This window comes from Carettochelys insculpta, chromosome 17 (genome assembly GCF_033958435.1).
Source record: "Carettochelys insculpta isolate YL-2023 chromosome 17, ASM3395843v1, whole genome shotgun sequence".
Classification (NCBI taxonomy): Eukaryota; Metazoa; Chordata; order Testudines; family Carettochelyidae; genus Carettochelys; species Carettochelys insculpta.
Window position 1 is genome coordinate 2554352 of NC_134153.1, and position 14989 is coordinate 2569340.

The window sequence follows — 14989 nt, forward strand, 5'->3', positions numbered from 1 at the left end:
AAGCAATCATAGAATCATAGAACACTAGGACTGGAAGGGACCTCGAGAGGCCATCGAGTCCAGCCTCCTGCCCCAATGGCAGGACCAAGTGCTGCCTAAAACATCCCTGTTAGACATCTATCTAACCTGTTCGTAAATATCTCCAGTGATGGAGATTCCACAACCTCCCTTGGTAATTTATTCTACTGTTTGACCACCCTGACAGTTAGGAACTTTTTCCTAATGTCCAACCTAAACCTCCCTTGCTGCAGTTTAAGTCCATTGCCTCTTGTTCTATCCTCAGAGGCCAAGAAGAACAAGTTTTCTCCCTCCTCCTTACAACACCCTTTTAGATACCTGAAAACCACTATCATGTCACCCCTCAATCTTCTCTTTTCCAAACTAAACAAGCCCAATTCTTTCAGCCTTTCTTCATAGGTCACATTCTCTAGACCAGCAACGAAGGGTCCTGTGGCACCTTATAGACTAACAGAAAAGTTCTGAGCATGAGCTTTCGTGAGCACAGACTCACTTCATCAGATGCTGGTCTAACATGGCTACCCCTCCGATACTTGACAATATTCTCTAGACCGCTAATCATTCTTGTTGCTGTTTTCTGGACCCTCTCTAGTTTCTCCACATCTTTCTTGAACTGCAGTGCCCAGAACTGGACACAATACTCCAGCTGAGGCCTAACCAGTGCAGAGTAGAGTGGAAGAATGACTTCTTGTTCACAACACACCTGTTAATGCATCCCAGAATCGTGTTTGCTTTTTTTGCAACAGCATCACACTGTTGACTCATATTTAGCTTGTGGTCCACTATAACCCCTAGATCCCTTTCTGCTGTAGTCATTCCTAGACAGTCTCTCCCCATTCTGTATGTGCGAAACTGATTGTTCCTTCCCAAGTGGAGCACTTTGCATTTGTCCTTATTTAACTCCATCCTGTTTACCTCAGGCCATTTCTCCAATTTATCCAGATCATTTTGAATTATGACCCTATCCTCCAAAGCAGTTGCCACCCCTCCCAGCTTGGGATCATCTGCAAACTTAATAAGTGTACTTTCTATGCCAATATCTAAATTGTTGATGAAGACATTGACCAGAACCAGTCCTAACACAGACCCCTGCGGAACCCCACTTGTTATACTTTTCCAGCAGGATTGAGAACCATTAAGAACTACTCTGAGTACGGTTATCCAGCCAGTTATGCACCCACCTTATAAAATTGTATTTGCCTAGTTTTTTTATAAGAATATCACGTGAGACCCTATCAAATGCTTTACTAAAGTCTAGGTATACCACATCTACTGCTTCTCCCCTATCCACAAGGCTCATTATCCTATCAAAGAGAGCTATCAGATTGGTATGACATGATTTGTTCTTTACAAATCCATGCTGGCTGTTCCCTCTCACCTTACTGCCTTCCAAGTGCTTGCAGATGATTTCTTTAATTACCTGCTCCATTATGTTTCCTGGCAAAGAAGTTAAGCTGACTGCCTTGTAGTTTCCTGGGTTATTCTTATTCCCCTTTTTATACATGGGCACTATATTTGCCTTTTTCCAATCTTCTGGAATGACAGTGGAGTTCCTCTTGGGGCTCAGTAACTGGTTAAAAGATGGGACCACTGGGCGGGAATAAATGGGCAGGGTTCAGAAAGGGGGGATGTGGAGAGTGGTGCCTCCCTGAGAGCTGTTCTGGCACCAACCCTATTCCACATGTTCATAAGTGAGCTGGATGGCCCCCGCCATGTACATTGGTCAAACTGGACAGTCTCTGCGTAAAAGAATGAATGGACACAAATCAGATATCAGGAATGGTACCAGACAAAAGCCTGTAGGAGAACATTTCAGTCTCCCTGGACACTCAGTGGCAGATTTAAAAGCAGCAGTCCTACAACAAAAAAAAAATTTCAAAAACAGACTCCAAAGAGAAACTGCGGAGCTGCAATTCATTTGCAAATTTGACACCATCAACCAAAAACTGAACAGCTGTGGCTGGCCAATTACAAAAGCAGCTTCTCCTCTCTTAAGCTGCATCTACACTAGCCCCTTCCTTTTGGAAGGGGCAGTGCTTCATTAGTGTAATGGCGGCCGCGGAGATTGGAAAGTGCTGCTTTCAAATCGCATGCCACCCACGGAGAGTGGGGCCTTTCAAAAGGACCCCCAGTCTTCTAAAGCTATCTGGCGTTAGGAAGAAGGGGCTTTCAAAGACCTCGCTCATTGACATGTCCCTTCCGAAAGGAAGGGGCTAGTGTAGATACTGCTTTGGTGTTCACATCTCCACATTAGCTCTGGTAATGGGTCACATCCTCCCTGACTGACTCGCCTTCTTCCTAACTGGGACTCCCTTTTCATGAGCCTGTATAATTAGACCCTCCTCTGGAATACCCACTCATGCATCTGACAAAGTGGGTCTTGCCCATGAAATCTTATGCTCCAAAATACCTGCTAATCTATAAGGTGTCACAGGGCTCCTTGCTGTTTTGTGGATACAGTCTGACATGTCTGCCCCTTTGATACTTGTTCCAATTCTGGACTTTTCATCCCTCACATTCAGTTTTAAGAGCTCATCGGTGAATGAAGGGCAGGACTGAGAACCCCAACTCTGCCTCTGGATCACTCAGAGTGAGCTACGCCAAGTCACTTTGCTGCTCTGTGCCTCAGTTTGCCCATCTGTGTAATGGGCACGGTAAAAATGCTCTCACACCCTGGAGCTCATTCACATGTAAGAGGAGTTTAGAGCTCCCTGGCTAGCAGGCACTAGAGCAGTATGAATCATCAGTATTTAATACTGTTAATCATTCATAAAGAAGATCCCGTGGTGCCTCACCTGTTGCTATGCCATCAAATAGCGACAGCACTCTAATTGGCCTCCTTTCTGTTGCAGGGACTGCTGGGTAGATTTTCGGTGCATCCTGCAATTGAAGAGGGAGAGAAGTGATGTGGGCAGCACCTTCAGCCTGGACTCATGCTGCTATTGCAGCAGAGCTCCCTGCTCTGGGGCTGCTCCACCAGGCAGGCCCTGTGCTGAGGGAGGTGAAAGCATCTCTCAGCTCAGAAGTCTTGGGAGACACGTGTGCAGGACATGACAAATCAGGGATGCAGAGGGCACCACGACTGTGGGCTCTTGAGGAGCGAGCCCCATAATCCCAGATGATGGCCAGCAGGACCCCTCAGAAGGCACTAACCTCCCTTTCCTAGGCAGAGGACGACTCCGGCACTCAGAAATCACGGGGATGGGGGACATACAAGAAGTCCAAGAGATAAAACATTCCCTGTTGCCTCAATTCCTCCTCCCTCTTCTGCTGTTCTTCAGCCACTCCTCTGCTCTGCTCTCCCTGGGCACAGGGAAGCTGGGAGGACTCCCCTGAAGTGCACTGGCTAAGGAACAAGAGCTTGAGCCTGCAGCACACCTGCCTGTCTCTATGCTTAGCTAATATTTCCTCTCAGCTGCTCAGTCTGAGGCTGCAAATCCCCACTGTCTGGGCCCTACACAGCATCATGTCCACTCCCCTGCCAGCATCCTACAGTATCTCTCGCTCATCACCACATGTGTACTCCTGCCCCAGGTCCATTTCCTTACATATTCCTGTCCTTTGTCGCTGGTGAAGAAATCCTGCAGCTGTATATTCCAGTCTGGTCGGCGCTGTAACACCCCGTAGCACTGCTGTGGCTGACACATGTAGCAGCTCCAAGGCTCTTGCTCTTTTGCCTTTGCCGAGGTCCCTCGCCCCACCAGGACCTCCAAGCATTCAACACAGAAGCATCTGCAAAAACCAGGAGAACACTCACTCTTGAGCTCCACCGAGCTGCCCTCCAGGTCCATGGTGATGCTGGTAAATCTCCCAAGGACAGAGTATTATCCTGGATCCCAGGCCTCTCCTCCCTCTTGTCTTGCAGGGCAACTGTAAGACCCATGTCTTCTCTGGCATCATTATGGAATGCACGCACCTCAAGGTGTTTAGAGCCAGCAACCCCAGATATGTGTTCAACCTGAGCATGCCCCCTTTACATCCCAGGCAAATGATGTGCGATTCTCTTTGACAGCAATGTGAACAGGCTTGCCCAGGAACAAGGCAGGCGGGTCTCCTGAGGCCAGTGCATCCCAGTCAGAGAATACTGACCCGGGAACTAGTGGCCACAAGCCAGGGCTGATTAGCTGGGCTCTGTGACGCAGCTGCAGAAAGAGGAAGGCTACAGGCGTGTGGATTACAAGCTGGGGAAAACAAGTCGGTGGCCAATGGAAAATATTACAAAAATCTTAAAACAGCGTCCTCCAAACTATGTCTGAGTGGCTTTGCCCTTCCTCTGGCTGGGGAATTCAAAGGAGCCAACCAGCCAGTTTCTACTGAATTCCAATCCCTCCACCTTCTTTGAAAATCTCAGCCCCCCCAGGACCACCTGTCTTAGTCCACCCCTATGGGCTGCACTAAGGTTGAAGGCCAAGATTTTCAGATCTAACTGCTTATCCCATGGCTCCTCAACCCACATGCAGGCACCCAAACCAAGCTGGCCAGAGGGTGCAGCAGTGCTGAGCCCCTTTCCCCAGTGTCTTCACCCCAGGATCTGTGGGAAAGAGAGAAAGAGCAGTGGGGGATTGCAGGGTAGGGTGCCCACCTGCAGCAGCTGGCATTGCTACAGAGCAGCAGCTCCTTGCCTTCGCAGCAGATGGTGCAGTAGGACTGGTAGCCATCCTCATCATACATGTAGAAGAGCTCCAGGAATCTATCCTAGCAAGATGCACACCCAACAGAAAGAGTCAGAATCCTGATGCCTGCTGCACTGCCATGACAGGGAAGCTCTGGCTCATACCGAGAAGCGGCAGGGAGCTGCACCTCTCCAGTGGCTCATGGGAGCCTCCCAGAACTCCTGGGGCCCGGGATGGTAGGCTGGCACATCCACATAGGGCCCTGATCCATCACTCAGGGGAGCCCATGGAAACAGTCTCATGGACTTCCATGGGCTTTGGATCAGGTGTTAGAAGGGTGATGCATGCACCCCCTTCACCCGATGGCCAAGGGTATTGGACCATGGCCCCACCGCCTCCCACCCTATCTCAGTTAGGATGACCAGCCCCCTCCCAGTCACTGCACGGCCCCTACTGCATCCCTCTGGCAGAGCTCAGTGTAACCCCCCACAGAAAGGCCAGGAGTGCTCCTGCAGGCCCAGGGCTTCCCCCACCAGCTGGTTCTCACCCACACCACTCAGCTGCCACTCTCAAGGCCTGGCAGGCTGCAGTAGCCAGTCACTACAGGCGGACAGTGACCTGACCCAGCCTTCTCCCCTGGCCCCCAGGCCCACTCTCACTAGTGACTTACCCTGCAAGTCTGGCAAAGGCCCCCCTCAAACAGCGGGTGGAATGTGGCTGGGTTTTTTCTCCCACACGATAAACAACTGTCTGTTTGATACAATGAACACACCCTTTAAAAACAGTGTTATTGATCCTGGTAGCACCTAGAGGCCCAGAACGAGCACGGGACGCCACAGTGCCAGGTGCTGCACAGACGTGAGAGACAGCCCTCGCCCTGAAGAGCTCAATCTACGCAGATGAGAGACACGGGAAGGCAGAAAAGAAGGATGATTATTCCCCATGTTAACGCTGGGGAGCCACGGTGCTGAGAAATGAAAGGCCCTAATTCCGGTGCTCAGCACCCGCAATCAGAGCCAGACTTCCCAGGCAGCTCAGCTCCCAGTTTGCTTTCTCCTTTGTTGCTGCCATCGGCAAAAGAGGACCCGAAAAATCAAGTGGATAGCTGCAGCCTCTTGGCCACAGACAGCCCACTGCCTGTCATTTCCCCCCTCTGTGACTCAAACCCCAGCACCACCAGACCCCCACAGGGCTAGGGCACCTCCTGCCAGCCTACTGCTTGTCTGCATAACGAAGCGTCATAGGAGCCAACCTCCACCTCTGTGACGCAGGTATGAGCACTATCAGCTCTTTGCAAAGAGACACAGAGAGTGAAAGCCAGTTATGAGCCCGTGGCAGGGACAGACGAGAACCCAGTAGTCCTTAAATCCCGATTCCCTACTACGGTCCCTAACCACTCTTCCCATTGGGTCTTAACACTCTACACTCCTGTCCCTTTTCAGGTCTGCCTACTTTGTAGGAAACAGCATCCATGAAGACACTGTCCCACCTAATAACACCCCCTACTCCACCTCATTCTGTCCATCTTCCAGAGACCCTCGTATGCCCTGTGCCTCATCTAATCTTTTACAAGTTTGAGGTATAGCAGAATGTCAAGAACAAACTAATCTCTGACCCACTTGAGTTTGGCCATTAGCCAGTAGACAGATCTCTTAAGTGAAATGTACCCCTATACAGAAGGCCAGCGAAAGGTCTATGTGTCAAGTGGACCCTCCCAAGAGGAGTCAGGACCCAATCCTGCAAGGGCCTCCACCCATGCCTCACTTTACAGACAGAGCTGTCCCACCAAATCCAGGGCACTGCTCCCAGAGTCTCAAATTAACACCTGGGCAACTGTCTGCAGGGCTAAGGCTGTAAGTGAAGTTTACATGGTGACTGGCCCTCACCTCTTGCATTTCACCCTGAGGGAAGGATGGGCACCTCTCCAGTAATCTGGAGAACTTCCAACAATGCTAGATGGTGCAGTTTAACAGGGGAGACCAATTACCTTCCATCTGAAGCTGTATCCAAGCACCTGACATAGCCACTGACTTTTAACTGAGCGACAAATAGAGGCTAATTACCTTCAAGGCTCCTGTTGTTGCTTGTGACTTCGGAAACCATTTGCTCTTTACAAATAAAAAAGAAAAGGAGATTGTGCTCAGTCTGTAAACTCCCTTAGGTAGCAAACTTTACATGGTGCCTGTTCAAGAGCACTCAAGTTTCAATCCATACAGCAACACTGAATGTTCACATGAAGTATATATTAACGTTATATACGTCTCTTATACAGACTGTGTCCCCCTTAGAAGCTTTCCTCTAGCAGTTCGCTGCTCTGAAACAGTCCAAATAATCCCAAATGAACGGTGCAGTGGGTGATACAGCTAAATACAATTTGGCAGAAGACAGACATTCTGCATACATATATTAGCAAGCACCATGCGGATGTGGGTGTTCGGCCCTGCGCACATTAGGATATGTGCAAAGATGGGCTTCATGTAGAGGGGGCAGGTGAACATTATGCAGACACAGAGCACAGAGGTAAAGATACTGGATTGACCCAGACAGACAAACACTCTAGCTCTCACATTTCTGGTGCTGCACCAAAAAACTTTGTTCATTCAGTGCTACCTGGGAGGGAGTCACAGCCTGTCATTGGTCCCCCCAGAGGAATTTCTTTTTTTACACTGTATTTTTGCTGAATCGTGACACACATCCCTGGCAGCAATGCCCCATCTTCCAAGTTACCTCTAGTCTGGTCCTCCTCCACCCGCTCCTTGCTGTTGCTGCAGAAGTTAGTCTTCAGTCGCTTGGCGGGGGGACAGTGCTCAGGGACACACACCTCTTCAATGCCATTCTTGAGGGGAGCCACTCCATGCTCTGCAAAAGGACAGCAGCCTCAGCCTTCCCACATTCTGCCTGGTCCTGACCCACTGCCCTGGCTCTTAACAGGTCAGACTTCCCAAGAAAGATGTCAAATTTCCCTCCCTCCTTTCTTCCTTCCTCATCCTCACCAAAAATAAGTGCCCCAATTCCCTGTCCAGAACGATCTTGGTCTCATGTGAGGACCATGACAAATGAAGGCTAGAAAACTACACCTTATGTGGTCTTTCAGTGGGAAGCCTCTTCTGCTAAGACACACATGAACTGAGGCCATTTCCACAGAGCATCTGGCAAGATGGCCCCAGACCTTGTCCTTTAGGCAGGATTTAGGCTGAGCTTCTGGTGAGACCCTTAACATTCCTGCTGTGTGCGTAGAGACAGAAAAGGAAGCTGACCAGGAGAGCTAATTCCAGTGCCAGACCTGGGTGAGGGCTGCATGTTCTGGAGATGAATGAGAGACTGGACACAGGGCTGGGAGCTTAACTTGCACCCAGCGCAGTTCACTCTTGTTTCTTCCTCGGACGCTAAGCTCTCCCAGCCAGCTGAGACTCCAGGAGAGGCATCACAAGGGCCACTCCTACTTGTTTGCCTTCACTGGGCAGCATGATCAAAATATTTCCATAGAGGAGAAGATGTGGAGCTCAGTGAAGGTTGTGGTGGTGGTTGTCTCCTGCCCCCATTCTCTCTCTCTCTCTCTCTCTCTGTCTCTCTCTCTCTCTCTCACACACACACACACACACACACACCCCACCCACCCACCCACCCCCGGGCTCCTCACACACCACCCAGCACAAGCCCTTCCTGAGAGAGAACACACAACCAACCTGCAGCTCAGTTCTTGGAACAGTATTTTTATGAAAACTGAAAGATGCTTTGTCTTTCCTCTGCCCTTTGGCTAAGCGGCTACAGGGCATCTGTCTAATGACACCCACTGTGCCCAACCAAAGGCAAATGCCTCCGTGGGACAACGCCACTGCAACCCTAGAATTACAGTAGAGATGGGGGGCCTGACCCAGCAGATGATGGTGCTAACGGGGGAAAGAGATTGGCCAAGGCAAAAGAATTCCCCACTGCAGGTTGCGCTGTGGGGCCAGCAGCAGCTGACCAAGTTCAAATCCAGAGCCTGAAAAGGAGGGCCAAGGGCCAGGTGTGTTGGCGAGTCAAAACCAGGCCAGCTCTGCTGTCTAGCTCACAAAAACAGCAAACCTGGAGTTTTCGGCGGTTTCAGTCCCTTGCATCCCATGGGCTTGAAGCCGCTCAATGCCCAGTCAATCATGAGCTTTAGCTGCTCTTCCAAAGACTCCCCAGCAGCACCTGGAAACGTCTTCCCTGCCCGGTTTCTTGCGACCTTCCAAAGAGAGGGGAGAAGTTACGCCATTCCACGCAGCCACATGACACGTCCACGCATCTCACCGGGGCATCACAATGATGGTGCCCTGAGTCACCGGGGCTTCTCTGGCTGCTAGTCCCTAGCTGAACTGCTGAACCCAGCCACGTGGCTGGGCTGATTCCTCTTGTTCCTGTGCCAGCCCTTCCTGCTGCACTCTGGGCTAATTCACGCCCAGCCCTGCAGCAACAGCTGCTCCCGGGGGTGGCTGGGGGATACAGGCCCTTCCTGGAGGGAAGCACTGCCAGGAATTCCAGCAGCAGCTGTGCCAGCTGCAGCAGGTGCTCTTGCTCCCTCCAGGGCAGCTGGGAAAAGCCTGCCTGCAACCCACCAGGTCTGGGATCCACAGCCCAGAGAGGCACAGGAGGAACCAGCCCACAGCCAATGGCCTGAATCCCAAAGGCAGCACAATCCCTGCCAGTCTTTAGTGAGTAACCAGGAGTGGAATGTGTCCCGCTGCATGGGCCAGATATGCGCCCTACAAGCCCTGGTGCCAACACTGGGGCCTGCTGCTCATCAAAGATCAACACAGAGCAACTGCACAGCTGCTGCAAGAGAACCAAAGCAGAGATCCCGACATGGAGCCAGATTCGGCAAGACCGGCCGGAGGAGGCAGTAGAGTTACTCTAGCCACCCGCAGAGGAAACATGAACCAACTCCAGCCCCACATCTGGGGCCAGTAGGGCAAGTGCCAGCGAGCCCATCCTGGACTGCTGGGGAGAACCACTAACCTTTGCGGCGTTAGCCCCTCTCATAGACTGACCTCAAAGCACCTCCCACACCTCAGCCAACACCTCAGTGCTGGGAAGCAAGGAACTCTCCCAGCCTCCCCATGCTCACAGTGAGTAAAAGGGGGCAGCCATAGCTCAGTGGTTTGTGCATTGGCCTGCTAAACCCAGGGTTGTAAGTTCAAGCCTTGAGGAGGCCACTTAGGGATTCGGGCGAATAGATGTCAGGGATGGTGCTTGGGACTGGAGACTAGATAACCTCCTGAGGTCCCTGCCAGCTCTATGAGATGTGTATCTCCCTATATTTTTTTATTTTTGTTTTTTATTAAGGGCCATGCCCCAGCTATGAAGTGAGTGAAGAGTGACAGAGCAGGGAACAGAAACCAAGAGTCCCGACCCCCAGTCACCAGCTCTATGCAGGGGCAGGAGCAGGACTGTTTTTAAGGTGGGAGATAGGGCTGCATTTCCTGGCCCAGACACTTTTGCTCTCCTTTGTTTCTCTAGCACTGATTGAGCTGCCCCACTGCATTAGCTGCATCAGTCCCTCTGGGCAACACAAAACCCATACTCCACGCGGCTGAGCCCTAGTTACAGCCTCGGTGTGGGTGGAATATGGCAGGCTCTGACTTCCTTTCCTCTGGCCCCAGAGTTCCCCGTGCAGGCTGCAGCCCTGGGAAAGGCCAGGCTGCCTTGAGCTGCGCTGATTCCCACAGAGCCAGCAGGCTTGCAACCAAACCGCACCCGGTTCTCCAGTTACCTCCAGGGCATGGCGTATGGCTCGCCGATAGGAGACCAGCTTGTTAAAGGTGGAGTGGTTGAAATGTTGCCTAAAAGCCATCAGACCCACCAGCTTGTCGACCGAAACCTGGGAGGAGAGGGATCAGTGCTTAAAAACAGGGTTACTGCAACAAAATACAAATCACAAGTACCAGCCACTTATCCAGCTCCTTTCATCTAGGCACTTCAGAAATGTTTAGCCTTGCAAAATCCCCATGAAACTAACTTGCATTATCCACCCCTCTCCTGTCTCTCCAGGAAAACATGTGCAGCACTGGAGACTCACTGAGCCTCTCTCTACCAAAGGGAGGGTCCATGCCATGGGCAGAGTGGATGAGTGTAAGGCAGAATGCACGGATAATAGGAATAAAAGGCTGATGCTTGAAGCTCGATGGTGGTGTAAGAGGATCTCGCTGGGCTAAAAGGCTGCCAGCCTTCAGCATCACCCAGAGCACTCGGGGGAGCACCCAGTCCACCCCTGCAGAATGGGCAAATTCTCACGCAAATGGCAATCTGCATGGGTGGGCAAGGAGAGAACTGCCTCTGTGCCTTTTCAGACATAGCTAAGGAGGACCAGCCACTGTGGCACAGTATTTGCATGTGTACGGACCCATCTTCTATCTGCAGAACTGGAGACGTCTGACACTAAAAATCTGATCCCACCTTCACGGCCTGTCCCTCCCATTGTTATTGTAGGGTTGCTCTGGTCACTACCAGCACTTCTGCTGCAGACGGGCTTATTTTCTTGTTTTGTCCACTATCAGGATCTTTGTTTTTTGAAAATGAAGCCTTTAAAGGCATCCAGCCCAGCCTTTGCCAAAAGGATGAGGCACGGATCACCATATGTGTGTGCCCTCTACTGGCCACCCAGCTGCAGCAGCACAGCAGAAATGCAACGGAACACAACACAACCAGCGTCTCAAGGAAGCTGAGCTCAGAGAAATCGGCAAGAGAAGAGTTTCCAGCCTGTCCCCTACCCCAGGCTGAGCACGTGCATCTGCAGCCCCTGCACTTTCAGACATACCTCGGAGAACTTCCCATCCCCAAACCACTGCACCCAGCGCATTCCGGAGATGGCCTGCCGCTTGGCCGTGACTCTGTGGGAGACGATGATCGCCGGCCACCACGAGAAGCCCTTGATCTTCCCCCACACGAGCTCTCCGATTCCAAAATCTTTGCCATCCTGAAAAAGACCAGGGCAATGCAAATCACAGCAAAGACCACCACCCACCCGTTGCGCAAGGAGAAATAGGAAGGCCAATGACGAGTACTCCTGAGCAACAGAGCACAAGTGCCTGTTGCAATGCGCACACGAAGCATCCTGCTTACACCTCTGCCGCCTTCACACCATTCACCTGAGTAAAGCCACTTGCATATAATAAGCACGTGCAGGATTGGGCCTCTAAAGCTAACACTATAGCAAAAGTGCCCTAGCTGTCAGTGACACCAAGTTCAGGCCCTAAGTCACCAGGCAACGGGAAATTTTGGTTCCAAGCAACTGTGCATGGAAAGCACTGTACAGTCTTTAAGGGAAAGGTTTTCCTGTTGGCACCATCACCACACCTAGCAAGGACTCCTGGGCATGAACCTCCAGTGCATGCCTCCTCCTGCACTCGCCCAACCAGCCTGCCCTGCATGTGTCCCGGCTTGCACTGTGCAAAGACTCACAGCACCAAAAACATGCCCGTCTCAGGACGTCCTGGGCAATGGTGCCAAGACACACAGCTCACCACCTTCCCACTGTTGACCACAGCCTCAGCTGGTAGAAACTGGCAAAATGCACGAGCCACACCCATTTAATTAACAGAGGCCTTTCCCTTCCCACCGCCCAACAAGACTCCCTCAGAGGTATTAATTGTGCTAAGTTTTTGGAGTTCAATGTACTTGCCCAAGTCATCCACGTCATCTATCATTCCAAAGCTTAGTGTGGAGCTTTGGAATCGTGCCATACACTTGGAGGCAACATGAAACAATGGTACCCAAAGAGAGGTGGTGTCCTTCTCTGCATATTTCTTGGAACAGTGCAACCAGACTAGGACTGCAGCTTTTACTGTTTAAGTTAATTTAAACACCTTACTGCGCTGTTCTCTGGCACAAGCTAGCAGACAACAGGATTTTTACTGGTTTTGCATGTGCTTTTTTTTTTTCCAGAAATGATTATGTTAATTCATATATGGCAACAATGGCAAATAACATTTTGGAATATATTCACATGAACAGGTTTTCAAACTACATAGTGTTAATTTGTCAAAATATTGCATAAGTCATTAGAATACACATTGAACCTCTCTAGTATGGCACTCTCGGGACCTGACTGGTGCCAAATCAGAGAATGTGAAGGACCACGGGAAATCTTTATTGTTCAGCAGAGGTGGGAAAACAGAACCCAAAAAGTTACTTGAGTACAAGTGCAGCTGCTTTCACTTCTGGGTACTTAAGCAGAATAAAGATGTGACACGTGTGCATGCACATGGGTACTTTTACTCAAGCAGTTCCCCAAATGGACACCGGTGACTTGTACTTAAGTACTTCCCTCCCACCTCAGGCAGCTGAGCTTTTCTACTTAAGTAACTTTTGGGGTACTTTTTTCACCTCTGTTACTTAGCAACATTGCCAACACTTCCACTGCTTACAGGGCTCTTAGAAGACATTTGGGGTAAATTACAGCTGAGTAACAGCACAGAACACAGAGCCAGGACTGGTGGCTGGAAACAAACTTTATGGGAGACTTGGCTATACCCAGGAGCCCTGGGGCAGACAAAGCTTTGGATGTCCTCACGCACAGGTAAACCAGACACTAGGCTGCCATTGCAAAAGGATGGAAAAAAAATGGGTAATAAATGACATCCTGTATTCTTCAAGGGCCTAGTGACATCTGAGCAGCTACAAGTAGAGCCCTGCAAATCCGCAGGTGTGGTTGTGGCTATCTGCAGCTCATGTTTGCAGCTACAGATGTAGACACAAATTTTGTATCCACGTAGGGCTCTGTCTACAAGCCTTCCTTTGTGCCTGTACCCTCAGGGTCACTGCACAGTCAAGAGTGGCGGTTGTTAGAACAATCCTCCCTGCGCAGAACCGGGTACATGCCCCAGCAATAAAGACTGCAGTACCCACATGCTCTCAGTAGGACCATGATAACGATGCTGATGAGAAAAGCCGCCAGCACTAGGAATACGTGTAACGTGATTTTCACCAGATTCTGTTTTGCCCTTTGGCTTGTTGCGGCGACGCACTGCTGCCACACCCACATCTAAATTTTACATCTTGAAACCACAGAGTCAGTCAAGTAACAGAAGCAAAGGCAGACATTGCAAAGCGGCCACTTTCCGTGCAGGTGGCACTGTTGTTTATTGCTGCTATGGCAACAGCATCACCCAGCAGTGCCACACCATACCTCACCTGGAGGTAGAGCTAATAAGCTTTCCAGTGATGTAGGACGTGTGCAGGTGTAGCGAGTACATTGAAGCAACCTGGCTCAGGGGCATCTGCCTGGAAGATGTTGCCCCAGGAAGTGCAGCCTATTGGGAAGGGACACATCTTGCCACCTGCGCATGTTCAAGACTCAGGGGGCTGCTCCAACATATGGCAGCTTGGTCCGGCCACATCTACCGAGCTCTACTGTGCTCTAGGAACAGCTCTGGCCCTCACCTAACACACCTCCTTCTACCCCTATGTCCTGAGGATGATCGGGCAGCAGAGGACTGCTATGCTGCAGGGAAGCCCTGGAATTAGGATGCGTCCATGGGAGACAAGTATCAGAGGGTCTGCATCCCCTTATAGGGCCACAAAGGCATGTCAATCACACCTGCCTCTGCTGGACTGAGAGTAGACTCCCTGACGAGTTGCCCTCTTATTCTAGCCCATTTTTTTCTTCTTCGCACGTGAGGAAAGCACAAAATACTCATTGATATGGCTCCTTTCATCACCTTTTCCACACATTCTTGGACAGGGGCGTAGCACAAAGGGGAAAACAAAGCTTCCCCCAAGCAGTGCTCAGGTTACCAGCAGATCTGACTTGACTGAGGCATGCTTAGAATCATAGAGCTCACTGGGATGGTCAGTACCTGGCTCTGTTTCTCTCCTGCTGCTATTGGGTTTTAATACACTGTTCTTGCACAACCCCCAGTTTGGCCCCCCCGGGGGTGGGGGGCACACACACAGTCTGCGGTGAAGCTGCAGTGGCACGCTGGAACCCATAAATCCAATTCATATTTGTGAAGTGTGCAACTTTGCGGCATACGTGGCTCTGAGAGCCTGAGCCTGCGCCTGCCAGGTGCATCTTTGGTCCTTACTGAAGGCCACAGGAGCTGTGGGCACTCACGGCTCTTCATAGGGGCTGCTGCAAACTAGGTTGCATACATTAGGTCTGAGAAAACACCCAGCAAGCAGACAGCCTCCCTCCCTCCCAGCTCTGCATTAGGAAAGGACTGCAATTACCAGCTCACTGTAAGGCAGTATAGTCCACAGTCCAGGGCATTGCTTACCTAGGCCAGGGAGCAGGGAGTGCCACGTGGGCCATCACACGGCTCAGCCACTTTAGTCAGGGCACGAGAGAGAACGGCTAGATCTGCCCCCGCCCAGCTGTGCACTATACTACCCTTCCT

The 14989-nt window shown here is 51.0% G+C and overlaps 1 protein-coding gene across 7 annotated transcripts in view; it reads right to left on the minus strand.

Moving 5' to 3' along the window:
• Window positions 1–14989, minus strand: part of DNMT3B (DNA methyltransferase 3 beta) — a 94394-nt gene that overhangs the window by 14710 nt on the left and 64695 nt on the right. For all 7 annotated transcript variants that reach the window (XM_075012217.1, XM_075012221.1, XM_075012222.1 and 4 more), the window contains 9 exons: window positions 11410–11568; window positions 10366–10473; window positions 8700–8841; window positions 7359–7490; window positions 6695–6739; window positions 5302–5381; window positions 4601–4713; window positions 3567–3750; window positions 2814–2898 (listed from right to left, as the gene is read on the minus strand). In XM_075012217.1, the coding sequence (XP_074868318.1) occupies window positions 2814–2898; window positions 3567–3750; window positions 4601–4713; window positions 5302–5381; window positions 6695–6739; window positions 7359–7490; window positions 8700–8841; window positions 10366–10473; window positions 11410–11568 (1048 nt within the window). The remainder of the gene's footprint in view (window positions 1–2813; window positions 2899–3566; window positions 3751–4600; window positions 4714–5301; window positions 5382–6694; window positions 6740–7358; window positions 7491–8699; window positions 8842–10365; window positions 10474–11409; window positions 11569–14989) is intronic.